The following is a 15,636-nucleotide window of genomic DNA, read 5'->3' on the forward strand; positions in this document are numbered from 1 at the left end:
ACACTGTGTGGCTAGTGTGGCGCCCTGATAAACTCTACCAGATTCCCACAGCGGAGACAGTGCGAACCTTGCTGAGCCCTCCCGCCAACACTGACCTGATTTGTACGGCTGCAACGGCCAAGCGGGCAACAACCTTCACCTATCTCGTAGCATCTGATAGCTTCACCATCTCTCGGGTCGGCAAACTCCATCTCGGCATATCCTTCGAATCGCTGCCAGCACAGCACAGCCATTGTACCGGCAAATCTCCGCTCTCCAACTCGACGATAGGCCGGACTTCGCTCTCATCGCTGGTGGCTGAAGCGCGCGTCGCGATCCAATCCTCAGCTGCTCAACCTCGGAACGATTGACCATGCCCATTATCCTGTCACATGTTCGAAGCGTCCTGAGTCTGGCAAAGTCGTGAAGACCGTATGAACAAGCGTTATATTATTAATCAGGGCATGGGGCTGAGCTGAAAACACTCAACAATAACGAGAGACAAACATGGCTCAGAAACAGATGCAGCTGGAAGACTGTATGCTGCAAGCCCCCTTCACCCCCGCTTGCCATCCCAGTCTGAACAAGGCACTGACCTATTATTCTGCTAGGGCTGGACGACTTATGCGTCCGGTTCATCATCAATCTTCCGCAGGAGGACCTGTCTTCGGTTGCCCGACTGTGCTTCCAAGTTGAAGAGGCACAATGGTTCTACGAAGACTTCATCCGACCCCTCGATCCGACCCTCCCGTCCATGACATTGCGCACCTTTTGCCTGCGAATCTTCCAACACTGCCCTCTGCTGGCCTCCTTTTCGGTTGAGAACCATATCAAGGCATTTGAAGAGTTCTTGCAATATAAGACTCGTGTGCCGGTTCGTGGCGCTATTATGCTCAATCATGAGCTGGATTCAGTCGTCCTCGTCAAAGGCTGGAAGAAGGGTGCTAGCTGGAGTTTTCCACGTGGCAAAATCAACAAGGACGAAGACGATTTGGACTGTGCGGTCAGAGAAGTCTACGAAGAGACCGGCCTGGATCTCCGAGAAGCAGGCCTGGTGCCAACCGAGGCGAAACCGAAGTACATTGAAATCCCTATGAGAGAACAGCATCTCCGACTCTACGTCTTCCGAGATGTCCCCATGGATACGGTTTTCGCGCCTCGAACGAGAAAAGAAATCAGCAAGATTGAGTGGTATAAGCTGTCCGACCTACCCACTCTGAGAAAGAAGGGCCCCCAAAACAACAACCATCAATACGATTCTAGTCCCGGGACCAATGCCAACAAGTTCTACATGGTCGCGCCCTTTTTGGTTCCTCTTAAGAAATGGATCATTTCCCAGAAAAAGATTGATGAGAAGAGGTCCTTCAGTGGAAGCATCCCGGTCAACCCTGCCTATCACCACCACAATCCTATTGAAGAAGATCCCACCGAGGATGAGGCGTGGGTTCCCAATGTGCCAGCTCCCATGCCAGCCATTGAATCACTTGATGGGGCCACCAGGGAGTTACAGCGTCTGTTGAATTTACAGCCATCGGCTCAACCGCCGGTTCCAGTAGCTGAGGCAGCCCGGCCGGCATTCCAATCTACGCAGCCCCCTCTCGCTCCAAAGGATAAAGGCAGTGCTCTGCTTTCTCTTCTCCAGTCCTCGAGTTCCGCCCCTCAGCACGTGCCACAGCCACCTCCTCAACATGTACCTCAGGGAGCCTCCCAGCTACCAGATTTGCTGGCAACGCTGATGCCGGCAGCAAGACAGCCTCAGAACCAACAACAAAATGTCCACGCTATGCCTCAACCCATACCTCAAGCCGTACCTCAAGCTGCGCCTCAAGCCATGCCTCAAGCCATGCCTCAGGGTCTGCCCACCTTTCACCAGCAGCTTCCAAACTTTGTCGCACCGCCAAACCCGAATTCTGTCGCATTGAGTATTTTGCAAAACAGGAACGATGGCCATATTAGCGGTACACCGCCAAACCACCCTGCTTATCCAGGATATTCCATTACGACACAGCAGCAGACTTATACTACTAGCTCCACTGTCAAGGCCAACAACCCTATGCAGCCGCTTCAAATCCTTCAAAGAGGACAGACCATCCAACAGACTCAACAAATTAGTCCCCCAGAGCCTCCCAAAGCCAATCTCGCTCCATACGCCGGGTCCTACGGCCAACCAGGGCAGCTCCGTCCCGGACAAGTCGTCCAGCCATCACCTTCTACTCTGCCGATCCCCTTGAGCTCTTCGTCTGCAGCAAACAACTACAACCACAGACCTGAAGTGTCACAGGAGCAAAAGAAGCAACTACTCTCTCTCTTTGGAACCCCGAATAAAGCTGCGACAAATGCCCCGCCTGAGCTTGTCGGCCAGACTGGACCTGCGGGTGGAATGTCTATGCCTCGTACGGGATCCATGTCCCTGGCATCGGGGGCTGCTCAAGGGCCAGCGGGACATCGTAATGCACCGCCGTCTCGCAATAGCAATATGACGCCTATATCTCAGGCCGACCAGAGCTTTTTGCTTGGCTACTTGCAATCTATTACAAAGGATACTACACGTTAGAACCGATGAGGTGATGCAAAAGATGGAGCAGACTCTGTTTGCAAGGGACATGGGGAATCTAGGAACCTGTTGGTGGGTACATTCTTTGATTGGGGGTCACGGTAATGACAGCGAAGCAAGGCGAATTGGCTTTATACTCTTTTTTGGTACTCTGCTTGTTGGAATCTTGTGAGAGTTTTGGCCACTTAGGGACGGCTCATGTCTGTGTAGTCTTGGAGCTCAGCGCAGCGAGGATATCAATATTCGCAGCGAGGATATCAATATTGAAGCCCTAAGCTTCTCGAGTTTACTCTTGAGATTGCTTGTGTACAGAAATAGCGTCTTCACCCTTTGCATAGAAATGCAAACAACTTATTGGTGGAAAGCGTCACTGAATTATTAATCTATCTTGACGCTTCTTTACAGTCAGTAAAACAGAGCAGTGATATAAATGAACCTTGAATGTCTAGGCTAGACCTCCCTATTGGCAGCAGCCGCTGCCAAATAATAAACCCACTGCTTTCAAAATTCTCCAGTAGCGTAATGTTACACGAGGATCGATAAGAAACCGTAGGAGCGTAGCTTGCCTCATTCTTCAGCAGCGAGGATCTGGAAGCGATTGCCCGAGGAGACGGATCGACGCACTGGGGCGGCGAGAGACGGCGTCTTTAGACGAGGCATGACGGGCACTTGGCGCAACGGCTGGGCACATTCATCAGCATCCCACTCGAGGCGGGAACTCTTGTACTTGCTGCAAGTAAGAATGAGAAAGTTAGTTGGAATGATGAGTATTCTAAGGCAAGGGGGGAGGAGATTGCTTACAGCCGACTCATCATGCAGGTTCGCGCGTACATGGCGCTGGGAACGGAATTGGTGCTGATGCGGCACGTGCCGCCGTAGAAGGTGATGGAAACGATTTCGAGGCCGTGAATGTGGTCGAGATCGTGGCGGATGGAGGATTCTGAGTGGGTGGTGTTGCAGTTGCGCAGGACGAGGTTGCGGGTTGCGCCGTTTGCGATGCGCTTGGCGAAGTGGTCGTGGAGAACCTGGAAGCGATCTGACCAGCGGATATCGATCTGATGATTCAGGTTAATTAGAGTTACATCATGGATGGAAGCTTATGTGCGTCTGGGTTTGAGGAGAGTTACTCACTTTTCTGTTTTTAATGTACAGGTAGTTGTTGCGTACATGGGTGTAGTAGGCCTCGGCATCCCTGGTCTCTGCAAACGTGACGACTGCAGACGAAGAACGACGCATGAGCGAGATTTCGAACAGAATGCCGCCTCGAACTACGGCGGCGATGTCGGCGAGGGTTGTATCCTCGGGGATGTTGAGCAGCTGAACGGAACGGAATGATGGCTCTTGAGGGAGGTTGAAGCTGGTGGGTGTGTGGTCAAGCACATCACTGGCTGCTTCATCGTCGTCATAGTTCTCGTCCAATCCCACACTGGAAGTCTCGAAAGAGTCGTATGTCATGCTGCTCCCAATGTCGCTTCTGCATTGGCTGCGTATGACAGATTGGGGTGCAGGAAACGGGTAGATGCCATGTTGGGCAGCCTGGGCGACCAAGGAGCTCGTCGATGTCGTGATGGAACTCGTATCGAAGTCGTGGGAGGCGGGCTCGAAGCTCAAAGCATTTGCGTTGTACACGTGCTTCTTTGGGACGGTGTTTTGCAATTGGGTTGACTGCGAGCTTACGCATGCGTTGAGAGCCTGGACATAGAGTTAGACCAGTGAATAGATAGAGATTATGGTGGGATTACTGACCTGGACAACTCCAGCATCTTCAATCTCGGCATTGAGAAGGCAGCGGCAGAGTTCGGCTACCGAAGTAGATTGGGATAATTAGCAGATGCCATTATAGACCGTAGAAGACCGAGGATACATACCATGATTCTGAGCGGTCCTGACGAGGCTTTCGTAATCAGCTCGGAGGATAGTGATTGTATCCCCAGACTGGGAACTGGATCCGGGGAACTGGAGCGGCAAAGGGTCAGTGGATTGACTGCATGACGGCTGGGGATCGAGAACGCACGAAAGCGTCACTAGGATACCTAGGTAGAATCGAGTTAGTAAACGGTGTCTCTATAGGACGTGCCATTTGCACGATCTCGGGGAGGCACACGAATGATGGGAAATAAGAGTAGAAGAAGCTGAGCAAATGTATCTAGGGGGAATTGACGCAATGGTTTCACTGGGGGCACACTATCGATCGAGATGACTCACCGGAAATTCTGCATTTTGGGGGCATTTGGAGGATGATGAAGTTGAGAAGAAGAAATTGCAAGTGGCAGTGGCAGTAGAAGGAAGAAACTACCCGAGCTTGAAGGCAGGTCCCTTTTGCACGGCGGCTGGATTAACCTGTGCGGCCGTTTGCCGGCTGGCGTGATTGCATGGCACTGAGACTACAAACGCATTTTATGTTGAATGGAACAAGTGTGTAAATGAGTGAAATTTGAAGACAATGTGAGCATGGCTATTCATTATAAAGCAGGCAATAGACTTGTAGAAGATGCGTGAATGCAGTGTAGAGATGGGGGATGATGCTCCATGCATCTCTCCTTTGGGCAGCCTAGGTGAGAACGGCCTCTTGTCCTGTAGCATCCATGCTCTCAATTATCACCGTGGCAAGTTCTGCTTACAACCATTAGCAGCTTCGGGAATACCAGACGTATCTGGAAAATCTGCGTACAAGGACCGACTTTGTGTATGACTCTGATAGGGTCTACCTGGAAGATGTATGCACCTATAGTACCTACGTACGTATCAATAAATCCGACCCTACCATAAAACTACTAAAACCGCATTGTTGTATGGTGTAGACTCCAGGATCGTTTTACTATGGCTAAAAATCGATGCCTGTGAAAGGCTGCATATAGGATGCTATGGCATTCAACTGCTTTTTGTGCAACTCAATGTTCCATATAGAAGGCGAGGTGTGGTTGACTATAGTAGAACAGCGGGAACTTTGGCCCTCCATTTCGAAGGGCCCTACAAGGCATAGAACATGAAAAATAGACACAAAGAGTTGGTCATCACCTATCAAGACATTTTATGTGCCTTAATGGTTGGTTTATTACCAATTGATGCCGGAATATGGTCCGTAATGTCCAAAGCATCCTTCTCCGGGCGGCCTCTCATAGCCCCACGTGATTTAAGACGCCGTTGCTGTGAATTTATGGAGATGCCTTCGCTACTAACCTGCAACCACAACAACACTCTTCAACTTTGTAATATCCCAAGTCAGCACTTGGGCTCGATCATTGTTCTTTTTTGCTTAAAAGAAGAGCACAGAGCACAGATATTACGAGAATTATAAAGATCATTTAGATTGTGAGGAGTTGATGGAAGTCCCACGGGATACGCATCATCGCTATGCCTCCTCGGCTTTATCACACCAAATCCAAAACTGGCTGTGTTCGCTGTAGAGCTCGTCGCGTCAAGGTAACGTAACTTCATACTTCTTTAGTTTATTTTTGACTTTAATATAAAAATAGCTGACCCATATTCTTGCATAAATACAGTGCGATGAGGCCAAACCAAAGTGTGTTCGTACATACCCCAATTCAGTTTTATACGCGTACATTCTACATGTGTTATAGGCTCTAACAATGAAGCCCAGGGTTGCTGTGTTCGCCATGAAGTAGAGTGTTTTTACGACAGAACAGACCGCTGCAAGTCTTTGAGGCCAGATGTCACCCATGTGCTCGATTCAGTATTACACCAAGCAGGGACGGCAGCGGGCCAAGCCGCTGCCCACGACGGCGTACACACTGAGGAGTTGATGCCTCTCATATCGACAGAAAGCCGCGATCGCCGCTATCTCGAACTTCGACTGCTTCACTTGTGGACCACCGAGGTCTGTCAAACGCTCCCAGGGTGCTACGATCCTCAAAATCTCAAAATTTGGTCTCGTGATGTCCCTAAGATTGCCCTTGACTATGAGCCGTTGCTCACTGGCATCTTTTCCATCTCTCTCTTGTACATGGTCTTTAGCAACTCTCAGGTCGGCATTCCAGAGGCCGAGCTTTTTGCATACAGAGCAAGATATTTTGAGGCGACCGTGCGGCACCATCGCAAGGCGCTTGGCTCAATGGATCACCGAACTGCTAATGCGGCCGGCTTTACATCCATTATTCTCATTTTTGATGCTTTCGCTAGCCTCAGAGAACGCTGGATGCAGCCGATTCATTCCAACATGCCGTATAAGCCACCAACGGCATGGCTGCAGATGTGTAGAGGAGTCAGAAATGTTGTTGCGCTCGGGCTAGACATGATCGGCGAAGACTCTGATTCATCTCTTAGTATCATAGCCAGGGGGGCTTCTCTCTTCGTTGATCTGGATAGCATCGATTCGGACGCGAATCGTGCGAAATTTGCTTACCTACTGCCTGCAAATGCCGATGCGTCTCTAGATGGCGCTGACTATGAGGCATACACAACCGCGGTTGCGTACATAGGGTCCGTCGCGGCAGCAAAGGAAGCTGGAGAAGAGCATCCGAAGATATCTCGAAGACTTGCGATTTTCCCCACCATTTTGCACGACCGTTTCCTCACTCTGCTCGATGTGCCGAGCCCACGTGCCATGGTTATCCTCGCGCACTATTTTGCTTTGCTATATACTCTCGACGGGCTGTGGTGGGTGGGTAACTGTCCAGAAAAGGAGATTGAGGCCATCAAGGCCAATCTTGGTAGCGAATGGCTTGGTTTGATGGAGTGGCCGCTGCAAATACTCCGCGATCGTGGGCAAACATCAGCTGGAGGGGACGATGAGAAGTGATGTCTTTCCTGGACAAAACATTTTGCAGCATTTAATCTGGTTTGGAATATAAGAGAAGAAGGGAATCAATGTTTAGTGTATATAATATGAATCAACAAGAAAGAATTATTATTGTTGCCTTGTCCTTTAGATGGCTTCAGATCGGGCTGGTCAACATCTACACTTAGGTGCTCAGAGCTGGATAATCGAGCACGGGCTGCGTTACATATATGCATATGATGGATCAACAAGAGAACTAAGGCCATCTCTTCTGTACTATTCAACTTCTCTATAAAACCCTTCAATTCAACTTATTCACTTCTTCTCGCACCGCCACTCCTCCTGACCCTAGGTAGTTGCAGTTGACGGTTAGCTCGTTCTTCGGTCTCGTTCCTCGGTATCGTTTAGGGTCCACTTTTCAGATGACTGCTGCAGATTGGTTGCGTTGCAGGACGCGCCATTCTTCTTGTAAAGGAGCTTTTGAAGAGACCCTGATTCTTACCTGCATTATAAAATTTATAAACGATGGAAATAGCGTCAGTTGAGCGACTGGAGGCCTCGAGAGACGAGGGGACATATAAGGGCTTGAACGCTGGATGGTTGATGTTGCCGCCTTGCTCTTACATCTCACTGTCTCTTACAGCCGTAAACAAATTACTGCTTGCGCAAAATATCGCTAGACTTACACAACGTGAGTTTCCATTTACTTTTCCCCATATCATTTCAGTGAATCCCTACCGATTTCTAACCACTAGTTTATTAGTTTTTGTGCCCATTTTTAATCGCATTAATTACGATTGTCTCTCTGGAAGAAACGAGCTGTCTAATCCTTTAGCGACGAGGGACGGTAGAAGCCAACATACAGTATTCGAATCATAGTCCAATTTCGACCGAAATCGACATCACTATATCCTTGTCAAGTACTCGAAGACGATCAGACGGAAAGAGCCCAAGTCACGCACAATGACTGCGACATCAACTGCCGAGCTGGCCATCTATGCTGCTCTTAGCATTCCGAACATATATATCCTGTTCAAACATGGCCGCACTGGATTGCTTGGATGGGCTTACCTTCTCATATTCTGTACGCTCCGAATCGTAGGAGGTGCTCTGGATCTGTCTGGCAGTACCACGGCAGGCATTATATCAAGCATTGGCCTGTCTCCTCTTCTTCTTGCTGCATCCGGCATTCTCAAAGAAGCGTAATGTGCCATTTCCACGACAATCATGCGTGTATACTAATGGATATGAATAGGAGGACTTATTACTGCGACCTTTTGGACAAGAAGGTGGAATGGACTGTTGTGCTGTTGTTTCACGGCATTACGACTACTGGTGTTGCTATTCTAGCTATTGGCGTGTCGAATCTGGATTCTAGCAACGTCAAACCCTCAGATTTTTCCACGGACGATTCTTTGGTAAAAGCTGGTATAGCTCTTTTGACTCTCTCCTGGGCGATTGTTGCCATTGTATCAGTATGGACACTCGCTTGTCCAGCAAAATCTCAAAAGCCAAAGTCTTCTATTGTTGCAGGAACCAGGGTAAGTGTCCCTCATGAGTGTATATGCAAATATCCTAGTTGACTAAATCAGCGATAGCTTCTCTGGTCTGTTCTCATATCGGATGTTTTCAGTGGCATTCGGGTCATTTACACCCTCGTTGCGCTGGTCACACAAGACGAGACTCTGAACCCTGTTACAGGCTCTCTCACAATCCGGGTCCTCTTATCGTTGATACCGGAATTAGTTTGCGTACTGGCTTTCCTAACAGCTGGACTTGCCACACGAAATGCCGCTCGAGATTCCTCAAAGGCAAACAAGGCCGCAGGTAGGAGGGATCGTACCAGCGTAGAGATGTAAAGAGACTGACTTCAGCGTCATCTTAGCCTATATTGAATTATTGAATACTCGATAAATTATTATTTTTTTAAACCGTTGAATCGCAATGAGTTACAATGATCCAATTCATTGATGATATGTGCAAATTAGGCATCACGGTACAAATTTGCATCATTTGACATGGCGATGCCTATATCTCTTGATCATGTTGCACATCTGTCTTACCTGTATTTAACATACTATACATGATTGGATGCATTATATTGTGCCAGTTGCCTGTTGGCGTTTCCTTGCTAGGCATTCAGAAGACCAGGGTACGGTAGTAAATTCTTAGCAAATCACAGAAACTAATATGAACCAATATGAACGACACATCACAAACTGCTCATCGTCTAGGCAGGCTATTGTGAAACATTGATATCACTGTCACCCAATTGTGCCAGTGTACGACGTTGCTCGCAGGGATCCTTCAGCCGCAGTCTTAGACAGGTTTCACCCCAGGCAGCCACCGGTCACAAACTGAAGGCAGCTCCAGGATTTGGGGACTGGAGCCTTCTGAGACATGCATGGCGCCAAAAGATTCAATCTCGGTATAAGGTGATAGATGAAGCTAAAACCATGTCATCGGCTCTCCCTTCACGTAGCACTAAGTCGCTTGCTAACACGACTCCGTAATGGATAATCCTAATTCTTGTTAAGGGAATTCTTGAGCGGCCGATATCATGTTTGCCGTCTTTTCAAGGGTCGCATGCCGCTTTTAGTGATCCTTACCGCTGTCACTCGTTTGTTGGGTCTAGTTTCTGCTATTGCCACCAGCCTTTGTGGTATTTAAGGTGCATAGTATTCCAGGTTGGTGTTTACTCGACCAAGCTTGCTCGGGTAGCTTCTCAATCGCCTTTGGCCGTTATTAAACGACACAATGTTTTCTCTTGCCTATTCACTGGGCGGAATTGGGTCCATAGCTCTATCCGGACTCTACGCAATTTTCAGGCGTCGGCCATCCAAGGAACCGGTACTTCAGAACGACGACGTCGCCGCGGTTATCGAGAGATTCCCGAACGATGCCATATTCACCAGACTCCTCCGAATGTCCATTGAGAGGCCGGATTTGCAATTTCATGATGACTACGGTGTGGATGCTAATTATGATGATTTAATTCGTGACATCATACACGTTCGTCGGATACTCCAAAAGCAGCTTCCGGCGTCTTCATTCGACGAGAATGGCCTTCTTCGCAAAGATGCTTCATCTATAGCTTTTCTCGCCTTTAGCGGATACAACTTTATAATCAGCTTTTTGGCTATTATTGCTCTGGGAGGCGTGTGCATACCTCTATGTAAGTCAACGAGACATGGAAAAGTTGTTAGTGGTTACTAAACGGATGGACTAGCCACCGGATGCAGTGCCGAAGAAGCAAGTTTCTTCTTGAAGAAGACCAAGGCAACATGCATTCTCGCAGAGTCAAACACTCTTGACATGGCCGTCAATTTTAGAGACCATGCACAAAGTCAGAATGGCCAAACGTTGAACTTGATACAATTATCAAGAGCACGGCCTGAGTCGAATACGAAGCCAATTGCCTGGGAAATTGACAAAGAGTTGACATTTTCACCAACCAGTGGCTGTCTTGTTCTCTTCACTTCTGGTACAACTGGATTGCCAAAAGGCGTTTTTCTCCCGCGTCAAATGTTCCACTTCACAGAAGCTCCTCCACCTCAGGAAGTTGTCTATCTCGCGTCTTGTCCTGTCCACTGGGTAGGAGGCACGGGGCTCATAGACAGCGTGCTCAATGGCGAAAACCTGCATATGATGAAAGCCGAATCTGAGCCAGCAGACTTTTGGGAAATCCTACGAGGAGGTAAAATTACGGACATGAGCGTGTCGCCGACGCTGCTGAGAAGACTGGTCGAGTATTACCACGATAGCATCCAGCATCTTCCTTCCGAGGATCGCGAGGCGTATGTCAATGGATGTCGAAGCCTAAAGTCTGTGTTCACAAGCGGTTCTATGCTTAATCCTTCTACTGCACAACTCTTTACAGATTTGGCTGGTGCAGTGCTCAGGAATGGATACGGGATAACGGAGATGGGTGGAGGTGTTATGGCGACTCCAGAGGGCTCAGCTATTTCCGAGGTGTGTATTTTGGCTTGGATATCCTTGCCATGTGTCTGTTTTAACCGTTATGCAGGGTTACGTTGGAGGACCTTTTCAGGGCGTCACGGTGAAACTTTCTGAAGGAGACCATGGAGAGATTCTGGTTAAGAGTCCTACCATGTTCATTGGGTGAGTACATTTTAGCATGCTCCGAATATTTTTGAGGAGCAGTTTCTTACTCTTATTTGCAGATATTTCGACGATGAAAAGGCAACCAGTGCTTGTTTCGGAGACGACGGTTTCTACAAAACGGGAGATCGTGCTCACCGCATTGGCGAGGATTACTATTTTGACGGCAGGATGTCATGCGACTGTTTGTTCTCCACCTCATTTCAAGGAGCTTACTAGAGCCTACTTAACTAACAATGAACTTTTAGGGCTGCGTTTTCACGAGTACACAATATCTGTCCTGGAGCTTGAGCAGCGTCTGGTAGACCTTCCATATATATGTGAAGCTCACGTTCTTCCAGTGCGAGATCACCATGCTGGTGGATTAGCCGCTGCGCTTGTTCGACTTTGCAAGAAGGATGCCGGCGACAAAGCACAAAACGTCACCCTTCGGACTATTCGGGAAGATCTCGCTAGCGTTGGAGTTGTTTCCTACAAACTACCAACGTTGCTTCGGATCATCCCAGATGGAGAGCAGGTCCCACATACAGCCTCTGGAAAGGCGCAGAAAAAGGAAGCCCTGCGAAAATACTTTGACATAGTTAGCCATATGCCGGATGGGTATGAACGCGAAGGCGTGGAATTTTGGGGAAATAAGCTGGATTTGGCTACTTCAGCGCGATTATTTGACTGGGGGGGCTTGTAGATATTTTACAAAGGGAAAAGAGGTTTTTTTTTTTTTTACACAGATGGGATGTATCCTAGTGTTAGATCTTGGGATGCTAAAGGTCAGAGATGTATGGATTCTTTTACATGACTGTGGTTGAGTGCACTCATACAAAAACTGGTTACACCCAAGCAATGACTACATCCAGTATTCACTAAGGAGTATGAAGCCGATCTTGAAGTAAGACGTGGCAAAAGACGTGGTGAAAAAGCATTATTAGTATACCACCCTTATCTAATGTCAATAATTCATATGCCAGGCGTTAGCTGGGACCTGAATACATATTCTCCAGGGCTCTTGATATAGTTTCACTGACGTATTTTCGCTCATCTGACCTCTTCATCTCCTCATCTCCATCCGAGGTCTTAAATGGTAAAATCTTCCATGGAGCTATACAATGATAACCATTGTCGACCGCACTCCTCGCCATCTTCGCAAAAACAGCAGACATCCCCTCGACTGTGTTCAAATACGCGACTTCGCGGATCACCACATCGCTATGTCTTGAAAAATCCAAAATCCTCCCGGCAATAGCTGCCCCAATCATAGTTGCATATGACGTCCCCGATAGTGGTTTATCTACCCGTGGGATGACTACATTCTCTCCGAAGACTGCAAAGCTATATCGCGCAGCTGGAGAAGCCGACGGGTTGAATAGTGGGGAGCCGCGAGCATTGGCGTCAGTCGAGAACATGCAAAGCAGTTTATGATGTACATAAAGCTTGCCTGGAAAAGCTATCTCCTCCAGATTACCGTAGTTCGACGCCGCAGCAAAAATAAGCACAGATTCTTTGCTCGCCTCATCGATCGCGCGTGTCATGTCAGCGTTTGGTAGGCTAAATCCGGACGCTATGACGATTATATCGACCTTCCAGACATCCTTTGCGTGGTAAATTGCCTGTCGGGTCAACGTCATCGTACTTGATGAAAGAATAGGGAGGGCTCATACCTCTGTCATTAGTTTGGGTGTATTTGGACGTGCCTGGGAATCTTTGAAGACCCTGCCTATATAGACCTCTGCTTTGTTATAAACATTCTGTATCAACTTCACTGCGTTGGTTCCATGACCTGTCAAGTCCCGGCAGTTATCGTCCTCCTGGTCAACAAAGTCTTTATAACCTTTGATCAATTCAGCATGATCTTCGTTCACACCAGTGTCGAGTACAGCAATCTTCGTCGGTCTGTAAGTGGCACCCTGTACCTGAGGCTTGCCACGAAGAGCAAATGTGAATGCATCAAGGCGCTTGAACCAGCCCTCAGATGAGGCGTTCGAACTACTTTGGATCTCCCGTCAGGCTGTCTTCCGAAACCGTTAGCTGGGTTGAACTCACCTGCCCGACATTACGCTGCCGACCAATGGCGATGGGGATGGGGTTCGTTGATATCTGCAGCTGTCAACAATTGGTAGCCCGATGAAGATCAAGAATACGTACGGCGCTTCATGGCAAAATGACTGAGCATGGCTCCGGGAGGCTAGGCTCGGCATCGTCGAGAAATCTGACGTTCTAATGTCTCTAAGCATAGGTGCTAGGACGGGCTGTTCCGATAACAGGCGCATCCGTTTACTTTCGGTGTTCTCATGGTCTATGCTATGCTTTTGAGGAAGAACCAAAGGGGGTAGACTTGGCATACCGCCCGAGATATTAATCTCAATTGCGCGAATGACGGATTCATCCGGGTCCTCCCAAGCTCTTTGATAGAGCTCTTGGATTGGGTGGACAATGCGTTTTTCGAGTACATCACGGATTCCGTTTGTGTTATCTTGATACGGGGTAAAGTCGTCTGGAGTCAGGCAAGCCCCTATTACATCCTTGAATGCGCCGAAAGTCTCCATCTGGTCCCACAGTTCGGTTTTGTTGAACGCTTCCAAAGCTGCGACATGGTCTGCGTTTACGGTGGGCTGTCCATCCGGCTGTAGACACTCTGGCAACCAGTAGTCTTCGATACTGATTCCAAGCTCGATCTCAATGAGCATGATGCCGAGAGCGAGAATCTTGGGAAACGGATGCGACCTATAGAAGTCATCGTCGTCATCCTTCGTGGGCTCAAATTCATCAAAACGGGTGGAGAGAAATGGCTTGTTGATTGATATGACCTTGGGCATAGTTGGTTGTCTTTCGACCATGAAATGAACAACGTCTTTAGTCCACTTTCGACGCATCCAGTCGGAGTCGTAGAACTGCCAAACTGCCCTCGCCAGAAAGTATGACAACAGGAGTTTCATTTTCCTGGAAATTTTGGCGATTTTCAACAACGTAGCGAGAGAGACGCTGGATACCTGGAGGAGAAAGTCCCTGGGGAAGATGCCATTTCCCTTCAACACTAATCCCTCCTCTGATACATCCAACTTCATTTGCGTCAATTTCCGTGTGGAGATTAACTTGCAGAATGTACCCATTGAGATCAATTTGCCAAAGGAGGTACCGCACGAGCCAAGTTGGTCTGTCTCGAACCTGACTTCTCTAGGGCGACAGTATGAGCATCAACCCAGCATTCTCGCTACGGAAAGATTGACGATGAACCTTACCTCTTCCGAAATACGCAAACCTGGGCATCCTGCCACTGACATGAACCGTCATTGCCATGCTGGTGTGGATGATCTAGGAAAAATAATCTGAAACTCGCACTGTCGTGTCTCCTCTCCGATGCACCACGACAGTTCAAGAGAAGGTTCGTCGTGATGTCTGCTCTACTCGCTTGACCGGGGCACCGACAATGAGAAGCAAGTGCAGAGTATAGCGCTTGTATATATGCCCGATCATCTCCCTCGTCTGAGATTTTATGTGGACCCTGTAGTTCGGACAGTTCCGGGCCCGGAGCAGTCTTCTTGACTTCACCAAACTCTTTCAAGATCGTTATCAGTTCGACGCGGGTCTTCGCCTGAGAATCGGCAGTCAAGCTCCTGATAAAATTCTCTGCGAATTTATTATCCGCCAAGATCTCAGCAAGGTTGGGATATTGTCTTGAATTCGAAAGCTCGACGCGACCGCTTGGAGGACCTGTTGAGGCTGTGATCTACAGATGCTTGAGGTCAGCAGAGCACTCTGCCAACCACATGATGGAGTGCAGAATAACGACAACATGCTGGAACCAAAAGGTAGTCCTCACCTGGCAAAGCCTGTCCATGCGTCCAAGGAGCTCCAGCAATCGGTGCTCTCCAACAGGACTACAGAGCGTATCTCCGGGGTCTTCAAAGCAATTCTGTATGTGGACGAGCTCGGCAGTGAGCATGCTATAAAATGCCTTTCTGCATGACTCTTTGGAGATTATTCGTGTAGTCTCCTGTAATCGCTGGGCCACATCAAATGCGAAGGATGCCCAGGATCCCACCTCTAGGGTCGACATTGCGGTCGCAACTTCATTGCAAGCCTAGGAGCAGTATGTTGAACCAATCCGCCAGCTTTGGCTGGACTGCAATTGAGATTTGAGGGATGTAGAGTGAGGATGGCTGTAAAGTTGTCGGATCACCATATTTCAGTGGAGAGTTGTTAGGGATGAGAGAGCTGGTCTTGTTCCCCGCTCAGCCTTCTGCGTGTG

At 48.6% G+C, this 15,636-nt stretch overlaps 6 protein-coding genes across 6 annotated transcripts; 4 read left to right on the forward strand and 2 right to left on the reverse strand.

Moving 5' to 3' along the window:
- The first annotated feature begins 77 nt into the window (after window positions 1-77).
- On the forward strand, window positions 78-2,937 carry V8C40DRAFT_238021 (decapping enzyme complex catalytic subunit). The gene is made up of 2 exons (XM_083214358.1): window positions 78-517; window positions 591-2,937. Exons 1-2 carry the CDS (start codon window positions 487-489, stop codon window positions 2,531-2,533), a joined length of 1,974 nt encoding a protein of 657 aa, XP_083076526.1. The 5' UTR covers window positions 78-486; the 3' UTR covers window positions 2,534-2,937.
- A 163-nt stretch (window positions 2,938-3,100) lies between these two features.
- Window positions 3,101-4,752, reverse strand: V8C40DRAFT_263432 (RNA-binding protein; the record flags this gene model as incomplete). Its single annotated transcript, XM_083219466.1, has 7 exons — window positions 3,101-3,263; window positions 3,335-3,588; window positions 3,665-4,225; window positions 4,280-4,335; window positions 4,402-4,489; window positions 4,548-4,566; window positions 4,739-4,752. 7 exons carry the CDS (start codon window positions 4,750-4,752, stop codon window positions 3,101-3,103), a joined length of 1,155 nt encoding a protein of 384 aa, XP_083076527.1.
- Window positions 4,753-5,722: 970 nt separating this feature from the next.
- On the forward strand, window positions 5,723-7,388 carry V8C40DRAFT_238024 (Zn(II)2Cys6 transcription factor domain-containing protein). The gene is made up of 3 exons (XM_083214359.1): window positions 5,723-5,956; window positions 6,037-6,060; window positions 6,135-7,388. The coding sequence occupies exons 1-3, from the start codon at window positions 5,888-5,890 to the stop codon at window positions 7,290-7,292; spliced, it is 1,251 nt and encodes a 416-aa protein (XP_083076528.1). The 5' UTR covers window positions 5,723-5,887; the 3' UTR covers window positions 7,293-7,388.
- An 846-nt stretch (window positions 7,389-8,234) lies between these two features.
- Window positions 8,235-9,130, forward strand: V8C40DRAFT_263434 (uncharacterized protein; the record flags this gene model as incomplete). The annotated part of the gene is made up of 3 exons (XM_083219467.1): window positions 8,235-8,473; window positions 8,527-8,812; window positions 8,870-9,130. 3 exons carry the CDS (start codon window positions 8,235-8,237, stop codon window positions 9,128-9,130), a joined length of 786 nt encoding a protein of 261 aa, XP_083076529.1.
- An 855-nt stretch (window positions 9,131-9,985) lies between these two features.
- Window positions 9,986-12,242, forward strand: V8C40DRAFT_238027 (class I adenylate-forming enzyme family protein). The gene is made up of 5 exons (XM_083214360.1): window positions 9,986-10,446; window positions 10,501-11,243; window positions 11,299-11,393; window positions 11,456-11,577; window positions 11,642-12,242. Exons 1-5 carry the CDS (start codon window positions 10,029-10,031, stop codon window positions 12,076-12,078), a joined length of 1,815 nt encoding a protein of 604 aa, XP_083076530.1. The 5' UTR covers window positions 9,986-10,028; the 3' UTR covers window positions 12,079-12,242.
- Window positions 12,243-12,301: 59 nt separating this feature from the next.
- Window positions 12,302-15,598, reverse strand: V8C40DRAFT_238029 (S8/S53 family peptidase). Its single transcript, XM_083214361.1, has 6 exons — window positions 15,208-15,598; window positions 14,627-15,114; window positions 13,533-14,561; window positions 13,431-13,484; window positions 13,049-13,373; window positions 12,302-12,997 (listed from the first exon to the last, which is right to left on the reverse strand). The coding sequence occupies exons 1-6, from the start codon at window positions 15,442-15,444 to the stop codon at window positions 12,362-12,364; spliced, it is 2,769 nt and encodes a 922-aa protein (XP_083076531.1). The 5' UTR covers window positions 15,445-15,598; the 3' UTR covers window positions 12,302-12,361.
- Window positions 15,599-15,636: the final 38 nt, after the last annotated feature.

The sequence above is a fragment of the Trichoderma camerunense genome (assembly GCF_050948025.1).
Source record: "Trichoderma camerunense strain CBS 138272 chromosome Unknown V8C40scaffold_4, whole genome shotgun sequence".
Taxonomy (NCBI): Eukaryota; Fungi; Ascomycota; class Sordariomycetes; order Hypocreales; family Hypocreaceae; genus Trichoderma; species Trichoderma camerunense.

Coding starts and splice junctions, on each gene's coding strand:
- V8C40DRAFT_238021 (XM_083214358.1), top strand. CDS start 487: ATGGCTCAGAAACAGATGCAGCTGGAAGACT. Junction 518..590: donor ACAGATGCAGCTGGAAGACT/GTATGCTGCAAG, acceptor TTATTCTGCTAG/GGCTGGACGACTTATGCGTC.
- V8C40DRAFT_238024 (XM_083214359.1), top strand. CDS start 5,888: ATGCCTCCTCGGCTTTATCACACCAAATCCAAAACTGGCTGTGTTCGC. Junction 5,957..6,036: donor GTAGAGCTCGTCGCGTCAAG/GTAACGTAACTT, acceptor GCATAAATACAG/TGCGATGAGGCCAAACCAAA. Junction 6,061..6,134: donor ATGAGGCCAAACCAAAGTGT/GTTCGTACATAC, acceptor AATGAAGCCCAG/GGTTGCTGTGTTCGCCATGA.
- V8C40DRAFT_238027 (XM_083214360.1), top strand. CDS start 10,029: ATGTTTTCTCTTGCCTATTCACTGGGCGGAATTGGGTCCATAGCTCTA. Junction 10,447..10,500: donor AGGCGTGTGCATACCTCTAT/GTAAGTCAACGA, acceptor CGGATGGACTAG/CCACCGGATGCAGTGCCGAA. Junction 11,394..11,455: donor AGTCCTACCATGTTCATTGG/GTGAGTACATTT, acceptor TCTTATTTGCAG/ATATTTCGACGATGAAAAGG.
- V8C40DRAFT_238029 (XM_083214361.1), bottom strand. CDS start 15,444: ATGTCGACCCTAGAGGTGGGATCCTGGGCATCCTTCGCATTTGATGTG. Junction 15,115..15,207: donor GCATGGACAGGCTTTGCCAG/GTGAGGACTACC, acceptor AAGCATCTGTAG/ATCACAGCCTCAACAGGTCC. Junction 14,562..14,626: donor GTTTGCGTATTTCGGAAGAG/GTAAGGTTCATC, acceptor CTGTCGCCCTAG/AGAAGTCAGGTTCGAGACAG.